Source organism: Camelus dromedarius, chromosome 13, assembly GCF_036321535.1.
Source record: "Camelus dromedarius isolate mCamDro1 chromosome 13, mCamDro1.pat, whole genome shotgun sequence".
NCBI classification, from domain to species: domain Eukaryota; kingdom Metazoa; phylum Chordata; class Mammalia; order Artiodactyla; family Camelidae; genus Camelus; species Camelus dromedarius.
The window spans coordinates 2,188,750-2,203,549 of record NC_087448.1 but is presented as its reverse complement, the minus strand read 5'-3'; the positions used below and the strand labels follow the sequence as shown (position 1 = coordinate 2,203,549).

General features: G+C 50.6%; 1 protein-coding gene across 1 annotated transcript in view; it reads right to left on the bottom strand.

Moving 5' to 3' along the window:
- The window catches only part of COL4A1 (collagen type IV alpha 1 chain), a 129,022-nt gene that overhangs the window by 34,208 nt on the left and 80,014 nt on the right, over window positions 1-14,800 (bottom strand). Inside the window, exons 13-24 of the mRNA XM_031466313.2 lie at window positions 14,508-14,594; window positions 13,973-13,999; window positions 13,765-13,815; window positions 13,004-13,048; window positions 12,869-12,922; window positions 11,149-11,190; window positions 9,529-9,613; window positions 9,158-9,193; window positions 6,966-7,130; window positions 3,768-3,863; window positions 1,789-1,872; window positions 1,024-1,094 (exon numbers count right to left, since the gene is read on the bottom strand). Of these exons, the coding sequence (XP_031322173.2) occupies window positions 1,024-1,094; window positions 1,789-1,872; window positions 3,768-3,863; window positions 6,966-7,130; window positions 9,158-9,193; window positions 9,529-9,613; window positions 11,149-11,190; window positions 12,869-12,922; window positions 13,004-13,048; window positions 13,765-13,815; window positions 13,973-13,999; window positions 14,508-14,594 (843 nt within the window). The remainder of the gene's footprint in view (window positions 1-1,023; window positions 1,095-1,788; window positions 1,873-3,767; window positions 3,864-6,965; window positions 7,131-9,157; window positions 9,194-9,528; window positions 9,614-11,148; window positions 11,191-12,868; window positions 12,923-13,003; window positions 13,049-13,764; window positions 13,816-13,972; window positions 14,000-14,507; window positions 14,595-14,800) is intronic.

The window sequence follows — 14,800 nt, the reverse complement described above, 5'->3', positions numbered from 1 at the left end:
CCACATGTAACATAGATAAACACCAGGTTTATACTGTGCGGCACAGGGAGCTATATTCAGTATCTTGTAGTAACCTATAATGAAAAAGAATATGAAAATGAGTCTCTGTATGTACACGCATGACTAAAACATTATGCTGTGCTCCAGAAATTGACACAGCATTTTAACTGACTATACTTCAATTAAAACAAAAAAAAGGAATGTGATTAGTGCAAACAGGGAAGTTTTTTTTTTCATTTTATAAACTTTAACTAATTTAAAATTTAAAATTGAAGCAGTATAAAATACTTTGTCATTAAACACAACTATATTGTCTTGGTAGCATGACATTTAGTTTTATCTGCTGCAAATTAAAGTGTCCAAACTGAGACATGCTAGAAAGAATACAACACACACCGGGGTTCAAAGACATAGTAAGAACAAAGGAGTATAAAACGCCTCATTTTATATCGATCACACATCAAAGTGATAATGTTTGGATATGTCGAGTTAGAGAGTAAATTAAATTCTTACAATTAAAAAAAAAGAATTGTGAAAAACAGTTGATGCTTACAGAGCTTAGAACAAAGACAATACGAGAACAAGGCCCAGAGGCTCCAAAGCTTTAGGAACAGACCTGATGACGTGCAAAACAGAAGCGCCCTCGGTGCCGAGGGGCAGCGCTGCCCTCCCCGGCCCGACGGCGTCCTCTCAAACAAAGCAGAGAAGGCAGGAAGCTGGTTCCTGCTTCACTGAAAGGTTTCACGTCTGTATGATCAAGACACTGCGTTTTAGATTTGAGTGTTTTTATAATACACGTTGATGATAGAGATTTTCAAACTACAGGTCTGTAAGAAGAAGAATTTTTTTTTAAATAGTTCAAATTCCTAGAAGGAAACAGGTCTGGTTTCCTCCACCGCTACAGAAATCAGCGGTGCTGAACTTGTTGGCTGACAAGGGTTCACAAATGCAAAAACGCACACTGCGCTGCTTTGCTCGGTGGCCACGTCTAACACGTACAAGAACTCGGCCAGGTTCACTTACCGGCAATCCTTCAAGGCCATCCCTGCCCGGTAAGCCTCTGTCCCCCTTGGCCCCTGGCTGTCCCGGAAAACCTTTCATGAGAGACGGAGGAAAGATTTAGCACATTGCTGCTAAGACACTTTCTTTCATGTTTATGTATCTTCTAGTATTTTTATTTATTTATTGTTGTATTATTTATTTTATTTTGGCCAGGGGGGAGGTGATTAGGTTTATTTTTAGAGGAGGGTACCAGGGATTGAAACCAGGACCTGGTGCAAGCTAAGCATGCGCTCTACCCCTGAGCTCTACCCTCCCCTACTAAGACACTTGCTAATAATTCAATTGTATTTTTTCAAGATTCAAAAGTCCAAAGATCTTCATACGAAGTGGGTGATACTTGAAGAATCTCAAGAGAGTAATAATAGAAATGCCCAGATGGGCTCAGAAAGGGGAAAAGTGACCCCAAATGCACACAGGTAACTGACACAGGCTGGCTACACACCCCGCCGGCATGCCTGGGACCACGTGGTAACCTCCCGAGAGAACAAAATGTGCCGAGCTCCGTGGACCATATATGCTGCTATCTTTTTCTTAGGAAATCTTTATGACACTGGATTTATAAGTCATTGTGATCATTTTCAACAAGCTGGACACATCCTGGAAGAGTGACAACGTTCTCACATCTTGCTCTAGTGTTGCTCCAGAAAATCAGGTCTCAGGCAGTGACAAGTTTCCAACCCACGGAAGCAAACACTGACCCGGTCCCTTTCACACCTAGGGTCTTACCTATTTCTCCGGGGGGTCCCTGTGGCCCAGGGGGCCCACGAAGTCCTGTGGTGTCACAAATGAGGCAGCTCTCTCCCTTTTGACCTAAAAAAGGAGACACAGGGTACTCCTATGTAACATGTGAGCAGTGGTGGCACAGGGGAGGACAGAGGGACCAGCGTCATTCACAGCGTTGTGTCCAGTGTGGCTTGCACAGAATCTAACACCTTTCCAGGCGCAGCCACGTGCCAGTGGTCCTGTGTTCCTGCCACCCTCTGCACACTTGGCAGGCAGCCATGGGTGTGCCATAAAAAGCCATCCGTCTGCCTGGCGAAGCCACGGGAGCTGCCTTGCCAGCACGTGACCCGGAACCCAGTTTTGCCCATCAGCCTGCGAAGACCTGACTGTATAATTTCGTCTCAAATTCTAAGACTTCTCAACATCTTTCTCTTTGATTTGGGTTTTTTTTAAGCAAACGGCACAGATAACTCCTGGGCTTTGAGCCTATGTTACGGGCTGATGGATGGCAGGTGGGAAGAAGAGGGCACACAAGCAAAGGCAGCCCTGAGCTGGCAAGGAGGCTGCAAGAGGAGGGGCCGCAGTGCAGAAAAGATGGGGAGAAGTGCCTTTCTTTGGAAATTCTAACCTCTTATGTCTCGATGTTCAAACTAAGCTAAAAGGCCAGAGTCTGAGAGGTGTTTGGTGTCCTAAACCTTGAATGTCAGTTCCTAGGCACCGATCAGGCTGTCAGAGAGCACAGTGCATGTGGGAAAGCCTGGGCTCAGCAGTCAGAGGCTGGGCTGCCTCCTCCTCGGCCCCTCGCCCTAGGGTCAGGGTCAGGGTCAGGGTGCACCCCACCCCAGCAGACCCCACCGTCAGGAATGAGGGCAGAACAGGAGCCCATCAGTGGGACGGATGCCGTGCACGTCGGCTAGAAAACCCCCAAGTTGTGGCACCGTGGGACCCGTGCGGGTCCGAGTCCCGGGGCTGGAGGTGGCCGTCGGGGAGACGCACTCGCCCTGCAGTCCGGGCAGGCTGCTGGCTCTGCTGCAGCGTTATGACGGCAGCAGAAGAAAGAGGCTTCCCTCCTGGTCCAGGGGATGGACAAGCAGACCTCTCAGTACCAAGACCTGTCTGACCACTGGCACCGCCACAAGACGGAAGAGCCCACCTCAGAGAGCGCCGGGCGCAGTGACGAGGGAGAGTCATTGAAAACCAGGTGAGCCCACCTGGTGGCCACCCCCCTCCCCCAAATCCAAGACCACTTCCATCTAAGGTTCTGATGGGCTGTCAGAGTTCTAGGGTGTTTTCCATGGATTTTCCCTTTAGACTTCTGAAGAGTGAAAATCCTGGGCATCCGAAGCCAGAAACGGTACCCGGAGGGGTGGGTTCCAGGGCTGCCTCCTCTTTGTTCCACTCCCTGGGCACCCCGTGCTCCCTGCGCTCGATGCTGGGACTGTCCGTACAGCGACAGGCCACCCTTCCCAAGACCGGGGAGGGACTAGGGTGAGTCCTGAGTTGGCGTTACAGTCGACACTTGAAAAGTTGAAAGATAAAACCGAGAGCCGAGGGTGGCGTCGGCGGATCTGCCCACGCTGATTATGGGAACAGGGCTTGGATGGGTGACGGGCAATCAGTGCAGGCGTCTGTGACTCAGCTGTGAGGAAGGACGTGCTTTCTTGGACAGCGGGACTCCCAGCCTTTGAACTGAAAGATCGCAGGAAGGTGCCACTCTGGGAGTTTAGTCTGCTGACCACGGAGGGTAAAGGACAGGGACCTGACTTCAGGGACCAGTCTCCCCGTTGCCTCTCAGGTGGAAACTGTCTCTCAAACACCCGACAACCTCAGCAGAGGTAGGGAGACGTGTCTTAGGAACGCACTTTGAAGAGTGTTTCAAATAAAGGAAGGACACAGCCACGCCCACCCGAAGCCAGCAGGGCTGCAGGAACGTGGTGCGTTCCCAAGCACAGCCATTTGCTTAAAAAAATCCAATCTCTTACCTTTTTCTCCAACCTCACCCGTCAACCCCGGCTGCCCTGGACTTCCGGGAAGACCCTGGTCGCCAGGCGGTCCTGGCTGGCACTCCACGAGTCCATCTGAAACAGAGTTTGTAAAGTGACAGGCTCACTGCCACCAGACTGAAACAGGTATCTCCACCCTGCCTTTATTCAATCTCCGCAACCAAACTGAACTCTGTGCAGATTGCTTGGTGAGTATCAGAAATCCAGCTTCAGTTTGCCCGAAACAATCCCAGTTTACTAACTTGGAAAGTCTGACCAGCACACTTAGGGTCCATCCACTCCCCGTCACAAGCCGCCATGGCCAACACGCCCAGTCTGCGTTTCTAACGCGCACTTCAGCTCTTCCGCCCCGTCCTGAACCTTATTTCGCTGCTCTCTGGCAGGATAATCACTATCATCCCCACTTCACAGATTAAGAAACTGAGGGTCAGAAACTGGTGACCTGTCCATGTCCTACATGTGTGAAGCCAACACGGAGACCTGAACGACTTGATGCCTTTTTTTCCCCTGAGCAAACTTACAGCGAAGTCATCATAATTTTAGAGACGCAGACTGCCGTGGGACGATGCCTCTAAGCGTTTACTCCTGCTCAGTTCTGAGCATCACTTATGTGAAGGAGCAAGGAAATGAGCTGCAGTAACGCAAACCCCACCTGTTGTGGGTTCTAGTAAAAAAAAAAACATGTATTGCTTTGGGGGTGGGAGGGCACAGCTTGGGGGCAGAGCAGGTGCTTGGCGTGCCTGGGGTCCTGGGTTCAAGCCCCAGTGCCTCCCTTAAGGGAAAAAGAAAAGCAGCGTTTTACCACTTGGATACACGTAGTGAGAGAGTTTACATTTCCCTCTGCAGCAGCTTGGAAGGAGACAGAGTGAGCAGGTTAACACAAGGCCCTGCTGGGCACGTGTCACGACTGTCGCCCAAACACTCGTGGCTGCAGCTCGTGCCCCCCACCCCCAGCCAACATGGTCTCCGTCAGGATGGGCAGGGGACGGGAGCGTCCCCAGACTCTGGGGTTTCACACGGGACCCAATCGGCAGTGGTGGGTCTGTTCTCAAACACGAAGGCCTATAAGGGAGCCCAAACCTCCCCAACACGGGGCTGCACCCCAGAAACTGACACATTGTAACTGTACTTAAGTTAAAAAAAAAAAAGAAAATGAAGAGCTTCCCTCATGTCCTTGAAGGCGGTGAGCTCGTGCCCAGCCCCCGCCAGCCGAGCTGGATGGACTCCCTGATTCTGCAAACGCAGGTGCGGGAACGGCGATGAACAAAAAGTTACTGTTTGTCCAGAGCACACCTCCTGCTGAGCTCCTGGCCACCAGAATCCCTACGCAGCCCCGGGAAGAAAGAAACTGCATCTTCACCAAAACCACTCTGAAACAGCGTGGAGTCTAAAGCAAGGACACAGCGATGGTCTCCGAGGCGTTCTGAAGGTCAAGGAGGGGCGCCACACGGGGCCAGAGCACGGGGCGGGGGGCCCTGGGGGGGTCGGAGCCACTGTGCTGCTCCATTAGTGAGCGGCTAACAGGTCCCAAGGTGACAATCAGCATTAAGATGCAGCCTCTGCGCTCAGATTCGTGCAGATTCATGCACCGTGAATCTGAGTAAAAATCGCATTTATAAATTCCTACTTAACACGCTGCGATTGTGAATCACGTAATTTGCACTGACTTAAAAAGGGCAACCTGGCAATGGGAGGGGGCGGCGTGTTACAGCGTGTTCAGTTCACACATCCCGCTCACCGACAGCAGTGGAATGTTCACGTCTTTATGTGAGATTCGCTCCTATTTCAGAACTGGGAAAATACGAATATAGAAAAAAGTTCCAGATTTCCCCAAGGTTGGCTCTCTCGCCCCCTCTGTGTCTTCGCCCATCACTCTATTTAAAGCTACAACCCATGTCCTCACCGCACCCAGGCCTCCGTGTTCCTCTGTTTACTTCCCTCCTGTATTTGTCACCTCCTGTTACCACAGTCTACTTATTTATTTCATTTTGGTCTCCGAATGCACATCCCAGGACAATAGGATTACTTTGTGAGTTTTGTCACAGGTGTTAGGACAGCGCCTGACGTATTGTAGGCATGCCGATGTTTGTTGAATGACTTAGTGACCAAGTGATGAATGAATAAGGCCCCAAAGGCCCTTCTGGCGCCCATAACCTCGTCTCGAACACACAGAGAAGAAGTGGCTTTGGACTGGGTGCCTTCAGGACTCCAATATTTGATCTTTTCTCCACGCTTCCCATCAGAAGGGCAGGAAGCCCCCTGGAAAGTCACAGCTCTCGGGGGAGTCCTGCTGACTGGCTCCCAGGGAAGCTTCAGATCCGGAATGCCAGGTTCCACCCAGTCCACCTATGGCCTCTGTCCACAGCCTCATCCACGAGGGCTCCTTTCATGGGGACAGCTTGCATGCCAGCAAACAAATCACCTGGTACCTGCAGCGTGGGACCCCTCCCCCCAGCCCCACGGAGGACCAGGGCCGCAGACACTCCGAGCACACACTGGACCTGAGGCTGTGGGAAATCTGAACTCACGCCCACGGAACTATCAGCTGAAATCCTTTGAAATATTCTTGTATTTTGTGTTGGGATTACTTTGGGATCACAGGGCCCCCTTCACTGAATCAAGCACTTCGTGTTGTGTGCCCAGCTTTGATGGTGGGCCGTGGAGAAAAAGCTAGGAAAAGTGCGGTTCAGATCTGAGGTCACTGATGATATGCATGTGCCGTCTGCACCCATGTGGTCCCTCCTCTGTGTGCATGTGTGTGTGTGTGTGTGTATGTCTGTGTGTCTGTGTCTGTGTGTGTGTGTGTCTATGTGTCTGTGTGTGTGTCCTAGCACTAGTCTGTGTCTTCAGATGAACAGAATGCATTTCATTCACAGTAAGAACCCTGCAGCTCAGCTGGTCTGCCCTTGAGCTTTAGATGCCAGGAGACTCAAGCTGGTTACTGCTCTTTTTCCTCCAAACCAGCTTCTTTCTTTTATGTTTGCTATTCCTTTCTGCAGCATGACTAACTTTGCAAAGACACCCGAGTCGGGTATGATGAGTGATTCCCAAGTCACTGGACCCCCGTCCTTTGTGCATGCACTCGAACTCCGGCCGCCCGCCCCAGACCCCGGCAGCTCCGCCCCAGCACCTGTCCTGGCAGGGACACCACGCGAAACAGGCCCAGACGGAACTCACTTGTGTGGCCTGGCTGCCCAGGGGGGCCGGGAGGGCCAGGGGGGCCCGGGAGCCCATCTCTTCCACCTGGTCCGGGCAACGACACGCCTGGAAAACCCTGGTCACCTTTCTGTCCTCTTTCACCGGGGAAGCCGGGGGCGCCAGGCTGGCCCGGTATCGGGAAGCCTGAAACCAGAACAGAACCTCAGGGAGGCAAGCACAGCACATGGTCACAGTAAAATGACCAGGACACCAGAGCCCCTCAAGACAAGGGAAAAACTGTGTCGGCTTCTTACCCCTAAATGCTGACGGTCAAACGTTCCCTACAAATTAACTTCAAGGCGAAGGAACGCGTTATGTCGACAGTAACATCTGTGACTGCCCTTCAGTGCAAATAGCGTTCCCAGCGTAAGGAAGAAATGGCTATTCTGCTTAGAGAGTGAAGGCATTGAAACAGTGGTTAAACAAAGAAGTGGGCAGGAGGGAGAGGGGGTGGGAACCGAGCAGAACCAGCTGGGACGGAGAGACCAGGACAAGGAAGGCGACCCTGCGAAAGAGCCCGAGGTGGAGGCAGCAGCCAGGTCCGAGCAGGGAAGTCGAGTTCCGCCACTGTGAGCGTTGAGGGGATGGGCTGGAAGGGCCCCGTGACAGCTGAGGAGGGCTGGGACCTAGTGCCCGGGCAGGACGGCTCAGGAGGCTGCGGGTAAAGACGCTTTCCCTCTGGAGAGCAGAGAGGTGGCACCTGGTCCCAGCATCCAGCCCGGGAGGAGTGAGCGTGTGAAAACAGAGGGGTGGTGGAGGAGTGATGCGGGGAGCGCTGGCCAGGATGCAGGGCAGAGCGGAGGAGGGCAAGGAGCTCTGGGGAGGATGGCCAGATCCCCAAAACCCAAAGGCTCACTTGAGTCCCAGGTGAGAAAGTTGTAAGTCGCTGAGCCCGCGAGTGCGACACATTAAAGACAGAAGGATGGAGGCTGTCTGCGTGGACTGCCCTAGCGAGAGGGGGACAGAGGTGGAAGGATGACTCACAGCGGGGGGCGGGGGGGGCGGGCAGAGGACGCACAACCTGAGGGCCGGCTCTGCAATCAGCGGGGTGGGGGCTGCACTGAGAGCAGACAAGGCCAGAGCGACTTCAAAGGAAGCTTTTGAAATGATGGCTTAAGATCCTTGTGGGGGCAGATAAGTCGTCTTAGAAAGTAGTTATGGTAAATGCTCAGGGGAGACATGAAGTGACGCATCCACCAGGACAGCTGGAAGGCACAGCAGTCTTCATGACCAAGGAGAAGAAAGTGGTTGAAAAGGGGAAAAAAGGGGGATTTTAGGGCAGGTGCCAAGCTCTCGCAGAAAGCAGTAACAGCGGGGCCAGGGAGGCCAGCCTTGAGCCACTGCTGCCGTGAATCCCAGACGGTGGGGCTGGGGCTGGGGGTGCTGTCTGTTCCAGCAAAAATAAAAGATGGGGCTCCGGGCGAACTTAAAACTTAGGAACTCTCAGGAAGGCAAAAAATAAACTTTAAGAAACAAAAAATTCAGGTAAGGATCATCCGGCTGTGCTGTCAATTTCAGGGCCCAGGAGCGGTTCAGCCCGGCGTTCATCACCGCTGCTCTGGGGGTGGGGGACACGCGCCCGCGTTCCTGCAGGCACTTGTGCACACAGAGAGGGCAGCTCCCAGCCTCTGGAGCACACAGTCCGCTGGGAACGCAAAACCAGCACAGAACAGCTACAGACTAAGTATGCGCTCAGGGACGCAGGAGTCCACGGAGAAGCAAGATTAGAGTTTGATCAGATTAGTTAGAAGACGTTGCAGCCTCGAGTCTGGTCTCAAGCTGAGAACCAAAGGCATTCCAGGCAGCCAGCAAGTCGGCAAGGGTGCTGGGTGGGGGTGGGGGTGGGGGGTGAGAATCTTTGGAAAGACCAGGCCGAACCCCTGAGGGCAGCGCGAAAGGCGGGGGTTAGATCAGAGCCAGGGAGAGAGGGTGGAACTCGATGAGAGACAGAAGTCGCCCCTGTGCAATAGAGTGACACACAGGTGTGTAACTGTGTTAGCCTGTAACTTACAAAATAAACCCTGTCCCAGGAACACACCTCGCTTTCAGAACTAGGAAATGTGCAACAAAACTGCTAGGAAATACCTAACTAACACACAGGAGAAACGTGTTTAGAAAATAAATCACTGAGAAGTCGTACAAATCTTCCAAAATCAGTGAGGGATGCTCACCTGGAGGGCCTGGCTGGCCTTGTAGTCCTGGGAAACCTACAAGGAGGGAGACAGGGTCAGACTGAGCTGCTGCACTCGTGGTTCAGGCTGTAAATTTCTGTGCTCAGGGAGATGGGGTCCCGCGGACGGGGAGCGCTGAAGGAAGGGAGACACAGCGCCCTGACGCTGCGGAGATGCGGGGAGGGGGACGGGCTGCCGGAAACACAGCGTGACTGCAAAAGACGGCCTTGAACAGGACTCAGTCACCACATGGGCCTGCATGGTGCGCAGGTGTTATCCAAGTACAGGTCCAAGATGGAGAAAAGAAAGGACGAGAGGAAAGACTGGGAGGAAGGAGGAGCGGGAGGGGAAGAAAGAAGAAAGGACCTCACCTTTGGGACCAGGCACTCCTCTCAGCCCCGGAGCCCCTGGGTACCCTCGCTCTCCTTTCTCTCCCAAGGGTCCTGTGCCGATAACCTGAACGACAGAAGAAATCAGATCTTTGCATGGCCTGGCAGCAGCTGGGTTGTATATCAGAGCGGCACACACTAAGAAACAAGCACATTTTTTTATTATTTCAAGACACGGGAAAGTAAAGAAGAGGTGGTGGGAGGGGGAGGGGAGAGCGTGGGAGGGGAGGGGGGAGGTTTGAAAACGTTTAAATGGATTTTCAGTAACTCCCTCCTTGCAGAGAACTTTGCCAGGCAGTTCTGCTCCCTTTTGTAATAACTGGCCTGGTGGGAGCTTTACCAATGAAATCAAGTGAGAAAAACACTAATTCTGAGGTTTAGGTTTGAAAATTCTACCCACTCACACAAGCGAGAAGAATATTCTTCTTTAAGGAGCATTATCAGAACAACGCCAGAAGTTTCCTCAGGCAAAATGTAAAAGGGACACTCAAATTTTTCTTTTTTTTTAATGGTCAAAAGTGAGGCTTCCTTAAGGTCTTAGGAACACGGGGCGGGAAGAACGCACTGGGGGCCTCATTAAAAGGGGGTGGACCAGTGCACCCCAATTCTGCATCACTGAACTGTCAGGGATGAGGACAACGGTAAGTATTGCGGGTTATCCTGAAAATATAATCCCTCTGTAGCAGTTACATTATGGGCATCATTACAGTCTGCTGATGAGGTTAAGGTGAGGAAACCTGGTTATTCAAAGGCTGCTGCCGGCTCACAAACCCGGGGAGTGGGATCATCCACCGGTGACGTGTCAGAGCATCAGCAGGCTCCACAATACCTGAGCCAGTAGCCCTCTTCCCGGAAACGCGGCCTGGGGAGTTATTCACATACACACACACACACACACACACACACACACACACACACACACACCCCAGCAGGTGCAAACATCCCCCACCACATCCTAGCAGCAAACGAGAGGAGGTAACACTTTCATTGTTTCAGAAAGGACTTGGGGCTACACCTGAAACGAACATTGTGAAGCAACTACACCTCAGTAAAAAAAAAATAAATAAATAAAGACTTGGGCAAAATGGCTAAAACAATTACAGCACGGCGCAGACACGACCCTGAGACTGATCGTTTGAAGATAACTTGAAAACGTGAAGAAAGTTCATTTTTTAAAAGGAAAAATGTTACATACACTGGGTTGGAAGCACATAAAACTATGCGTACGGATAGGAGCACATTCTTTGCAAAAAATAAAAACCGCTTTGCTCAGAGAGCCCAATCGGGGACGATCCGTTTCTCTGATCAGCGTTTCCCTGAATGGACCACTTTTTTCTAAGTTTCAAAATGGGTTGCCAATATTCACATCCATGTGCAATTCTCTTCATTTTAGTGATCAAAGACATGGAAATTATTCACAAGTAAAGACCAAATGCCACAAGATACAGAATATAAATGATCAGTTCACATTATGTGCACCCCTGACATAAAGACGTGATTCTAGGAGTCTAGGGGCTGCGTCTGGCCCAGGGGACCAGTCAGCCCGCCTCTCTCCCTCTTTTTCAAAGGCTCTCACAGACACCAAACGTCACTGTTACTCACAATTCCAGGTGGGCCTGGGGGGCCTGCTTCACCTTTGTCTCCCTACAAAAGAAAAATAAATTTACTTGTATTTTTTAACTCTAAAGATTGCCTTGCAGAAAGCAGGGCTGAATTTTTTTCTAGAAAAACAGAGACTGTGCCCACAGTACATGAATATTATTGTCCTCGCCTTAAAATCTCTCACTGTGATTAGTCTGCCACCATTACAGCCACAATCAACACACTGCCCTGCACGCTGGGTCCACGTGACACATGGAGACAGATTCCTACAAAGCATACACGGGACGCCAATTTTCACACTGCAGAAAAGCCCACGATACTCGGTCTGCTGACTGCACGCGGTTTCTCAATGAAGTGAAAAATAAATAAAGTGGTGTGAAAACTTACAGTGTCTAAATACGTCGCTTAAAGATACCGTTTTACTTGAGGATTTTAGGTGCAAGGTTGTCTAGATCTGCACTGGAAGTCACAAGAAAAGGAAACTTCTTTCTCCTTAAAATTCAGCATGACTTGAAAACACTGGGTGGATAAATTCTGATCACTTTGAGGCTACATTTAACCCATATTAGTTGAAAAACTCAAAGAAATTAATCCTTTCCTGTCTGATGTTCTTATGCAAGTATCGTAATAACACTTTTAAAAGTCCTAAGACACGCACGTCATTTCACAGACACACATTTTCTCCTCTAAGCTAAGGTTTTAAACTCAGGCATTAAAGCAGAACAGGATGTTTTGAGTTTTCTCATGTGAACGCAAGGAGAGACTTCAGAAGTATCTATGGCACTTGAAAACCCTCTCAGCCCACGTATTCTAAACATCTGTGTCTTTCACAGTCTGCAAGGCTTCACAGCCTCAGGAAGCGACCTTGCCCTTTGTCACGGGCTTTGATAAGCAGATCCCGAGGTCCTCTCCCTACTTTACCAGCCATTCCAAAATCACTCCTTATTTAGTGCAGATTTGTATTACCCAGTCTTGTGATGAAAAGAGGAGAATAAATCAACATGGAGTTTTTTCTGCCTGTCAGATTGGCAAACACTTTTTTAAGTTTGATAACAAGCAATTGCCAAGCGAAAGGGTCCCAGGCTGATGGAAGTGCTTTTGGGGGGAGGGGGGGCAATCTGATGGCATATGGCAAATCCTCCCCCTCAAAAAAAGAGTCTAAACCTTGACCACAAAATAACACTTTTTAGGAATTTATGATGGGAAAATGAGCAGATATGTGGACAAAGATACTTCTAAATCAGAAAATTGTGGAAATGACCTGAATACCACGCAATAAAAGGCATGGATGTCACACGTGCTGGCGCACAACTGCACTTACAGACGCTGACATACACCCTCCTTACGTCATTAAGGGAAAAAGCATCTTTTTTAAAAGCTCATGTACATGTGTGCATGTGGGACAATTATTAACTGACCATTCCTGAGTGGGGAACAAAAAATTACAAAAGCTTTCTTTTCTCTTTCTGCATTTTCTTTGTTTCATAATCAGGGGAAATTAATCTACCACCAAAAAACATAAAAACTTGACTGAGTGGAACATTTTATATTTTTATCTGTAAAAATTTAAGCACACAAATAGAACCACTAAATTGTATCTTCCCTCACATGGAGCATAAATCATTTTTACTCTTTGAGTGCACAGTCCTTTATTCCAGGGAAAACTTCCAGACTGAACTACAAAATGAAGGCAAAAACTCAAAACAGGGTCACTGTTTACCTTTAAACCCTCTCGGCCTGGGAGTCCTGGGTAGCCTGAATCGCCTGGAAATCCCTGAAACAGAACAGGAGGTGACAACTGTCAGCGAGGGAGGGCGACAGCTTGCCTTGAAAAAAATCACAGAGAAGTACTTACTGGGCTCCCTTTTTCTCCCTTTTCACCGTCTTTTCCCGGCTTTCCCTGGACAATAAAGGTGCAAACATTAGGAGTACCAGGGCTCTGATCCAACACAAGTCTCTATGTCATATGAAACCCCTGGGCGAGCTGGCCACGCCGCAGTGATCAGTCACGGAGGCTATGTTACATAACCCTGAACAGAAGAGGACTTTGCAGTTTTTAAAAAGTGGAGGCTGATGAGCTCCAGATCTTCTCAGATGCCGATCACACCCGGAAGCAGAGCCAGCACCACAGGAGCTTTCCTATCGGCAGCTGAGTACTGGGTGGCTGACACACCACTGATTCACTTAGATGGAGGGTCATTTCAGGGTAGGAACCAGGAACAGCCCAGCCACCAGAAGTTGGGGGGGGGGGGACGGTCTCTGTCACTGAAGGACGTGGGGCATGGGAAACGCCTGGGCTCTGGGTGGTGCTCCCAGCAGGCTGGGGAGGCAGCGACCAAGGGTGCCCAGCGCTCTGAGCAGAGGGACAGGTGGCCCTCAGGGAGCGGCCGGCAGGGAGCACTGTCTCGGGGGTGGTCTGCTTAACAAGGGCCTCATCCCGGGAGGGAGGTCTCCCTGATGGTGACCGTCTTAGTCCGGCTCGAGGGCTTCAGGAAGGCCCTTCGGCGGGGAGAGACCCCACAAGCCCCGCCCCTCTGCTTACACGAGCCCGTGAGCCTAGAAACGCACGAGAAATGACTTCCCCATCCGAGTGAGTGGACTTCGGGAAAGACTTACTCGGGGCCCTGGTTTCCCGGGTTCGCCTTTCTCTCCGACCCCTGGCATGCCCTTGAAGACAAGAGGAGAAAGTTAGATTCATTCGTATAGTTAAGGGAAATATTAAGTAAATGCTGCATTTGAAGATGAAATAAGCTTGTAACTTAAATCCCATATGTTAAGGGCTTTCACACAAAAGAATTATCATCAGCAAGACTCTAGTTCTTACCTGAAATCCAGGTTCACCTTTTTGACCCTAAAATAATTTTTAAAAGAGAGAAAGGTTAGTTCTGTCTAGTGGCCAGATCCATTTTTACAGGCTACACCGAACGTGTCAAATAAGAAAAAAAAAAATCTTTTCCTGATGTATTGACCCAGAAAGTCAGGTTGGTCTGCAGCACTCACTTCCTGCCACTGACGGGGTTACGGACGTAAGACGGGGCGGAGTGAACACAGCTGGTTCCAGCAGCGGGAACCTCGGCCAAACCCCGCTGCCTCCCTCCTGCCGCCCCAGCCCACCCACCCTCGACGTGGCGCAGTTAAGCAGCCCTCACGTAGGACAAGCCTCAGACCGGTCTCGCTCCAGCCCAGTTCCAGCTACCTCTGCTGTCAAGATGCTGACACTTCAGGGATCGCCTACAAACCTGATTTCCAGGTCAGGGTGAATGTAACTGGCGAAACTGAATTTTGACCCAGTTTCTCTTTATCCCTTGGAATTCGCCCCAAACTGGAAAGCCAGCATCATGGGGCAGAGCAGCTCATACCTTCTCTCCTCTGGTGGCGAAGTCTCCCTTCTCTTTCATCTGAGCTTGCCCCGGCACGCCGGGGGGCCCACTGACCCCTTGCTCACCCTGTTGATGCAAAAATTGGGAATTGATGAGGCATAAACATAGTTACACAGAGAAGAAAATGCCAAGGGGGACAGTCTAAAATAGAACATCTGTTTTTAAAACCTGACCATTCTCTGTTCTAGCCTGTCTGTGCCTCAGCAGAAAATCATCTGTAGGAAGATGGTACCCTAGGTGCACAAAGCCAGGAGGGGGCTCTGAGCATTCAG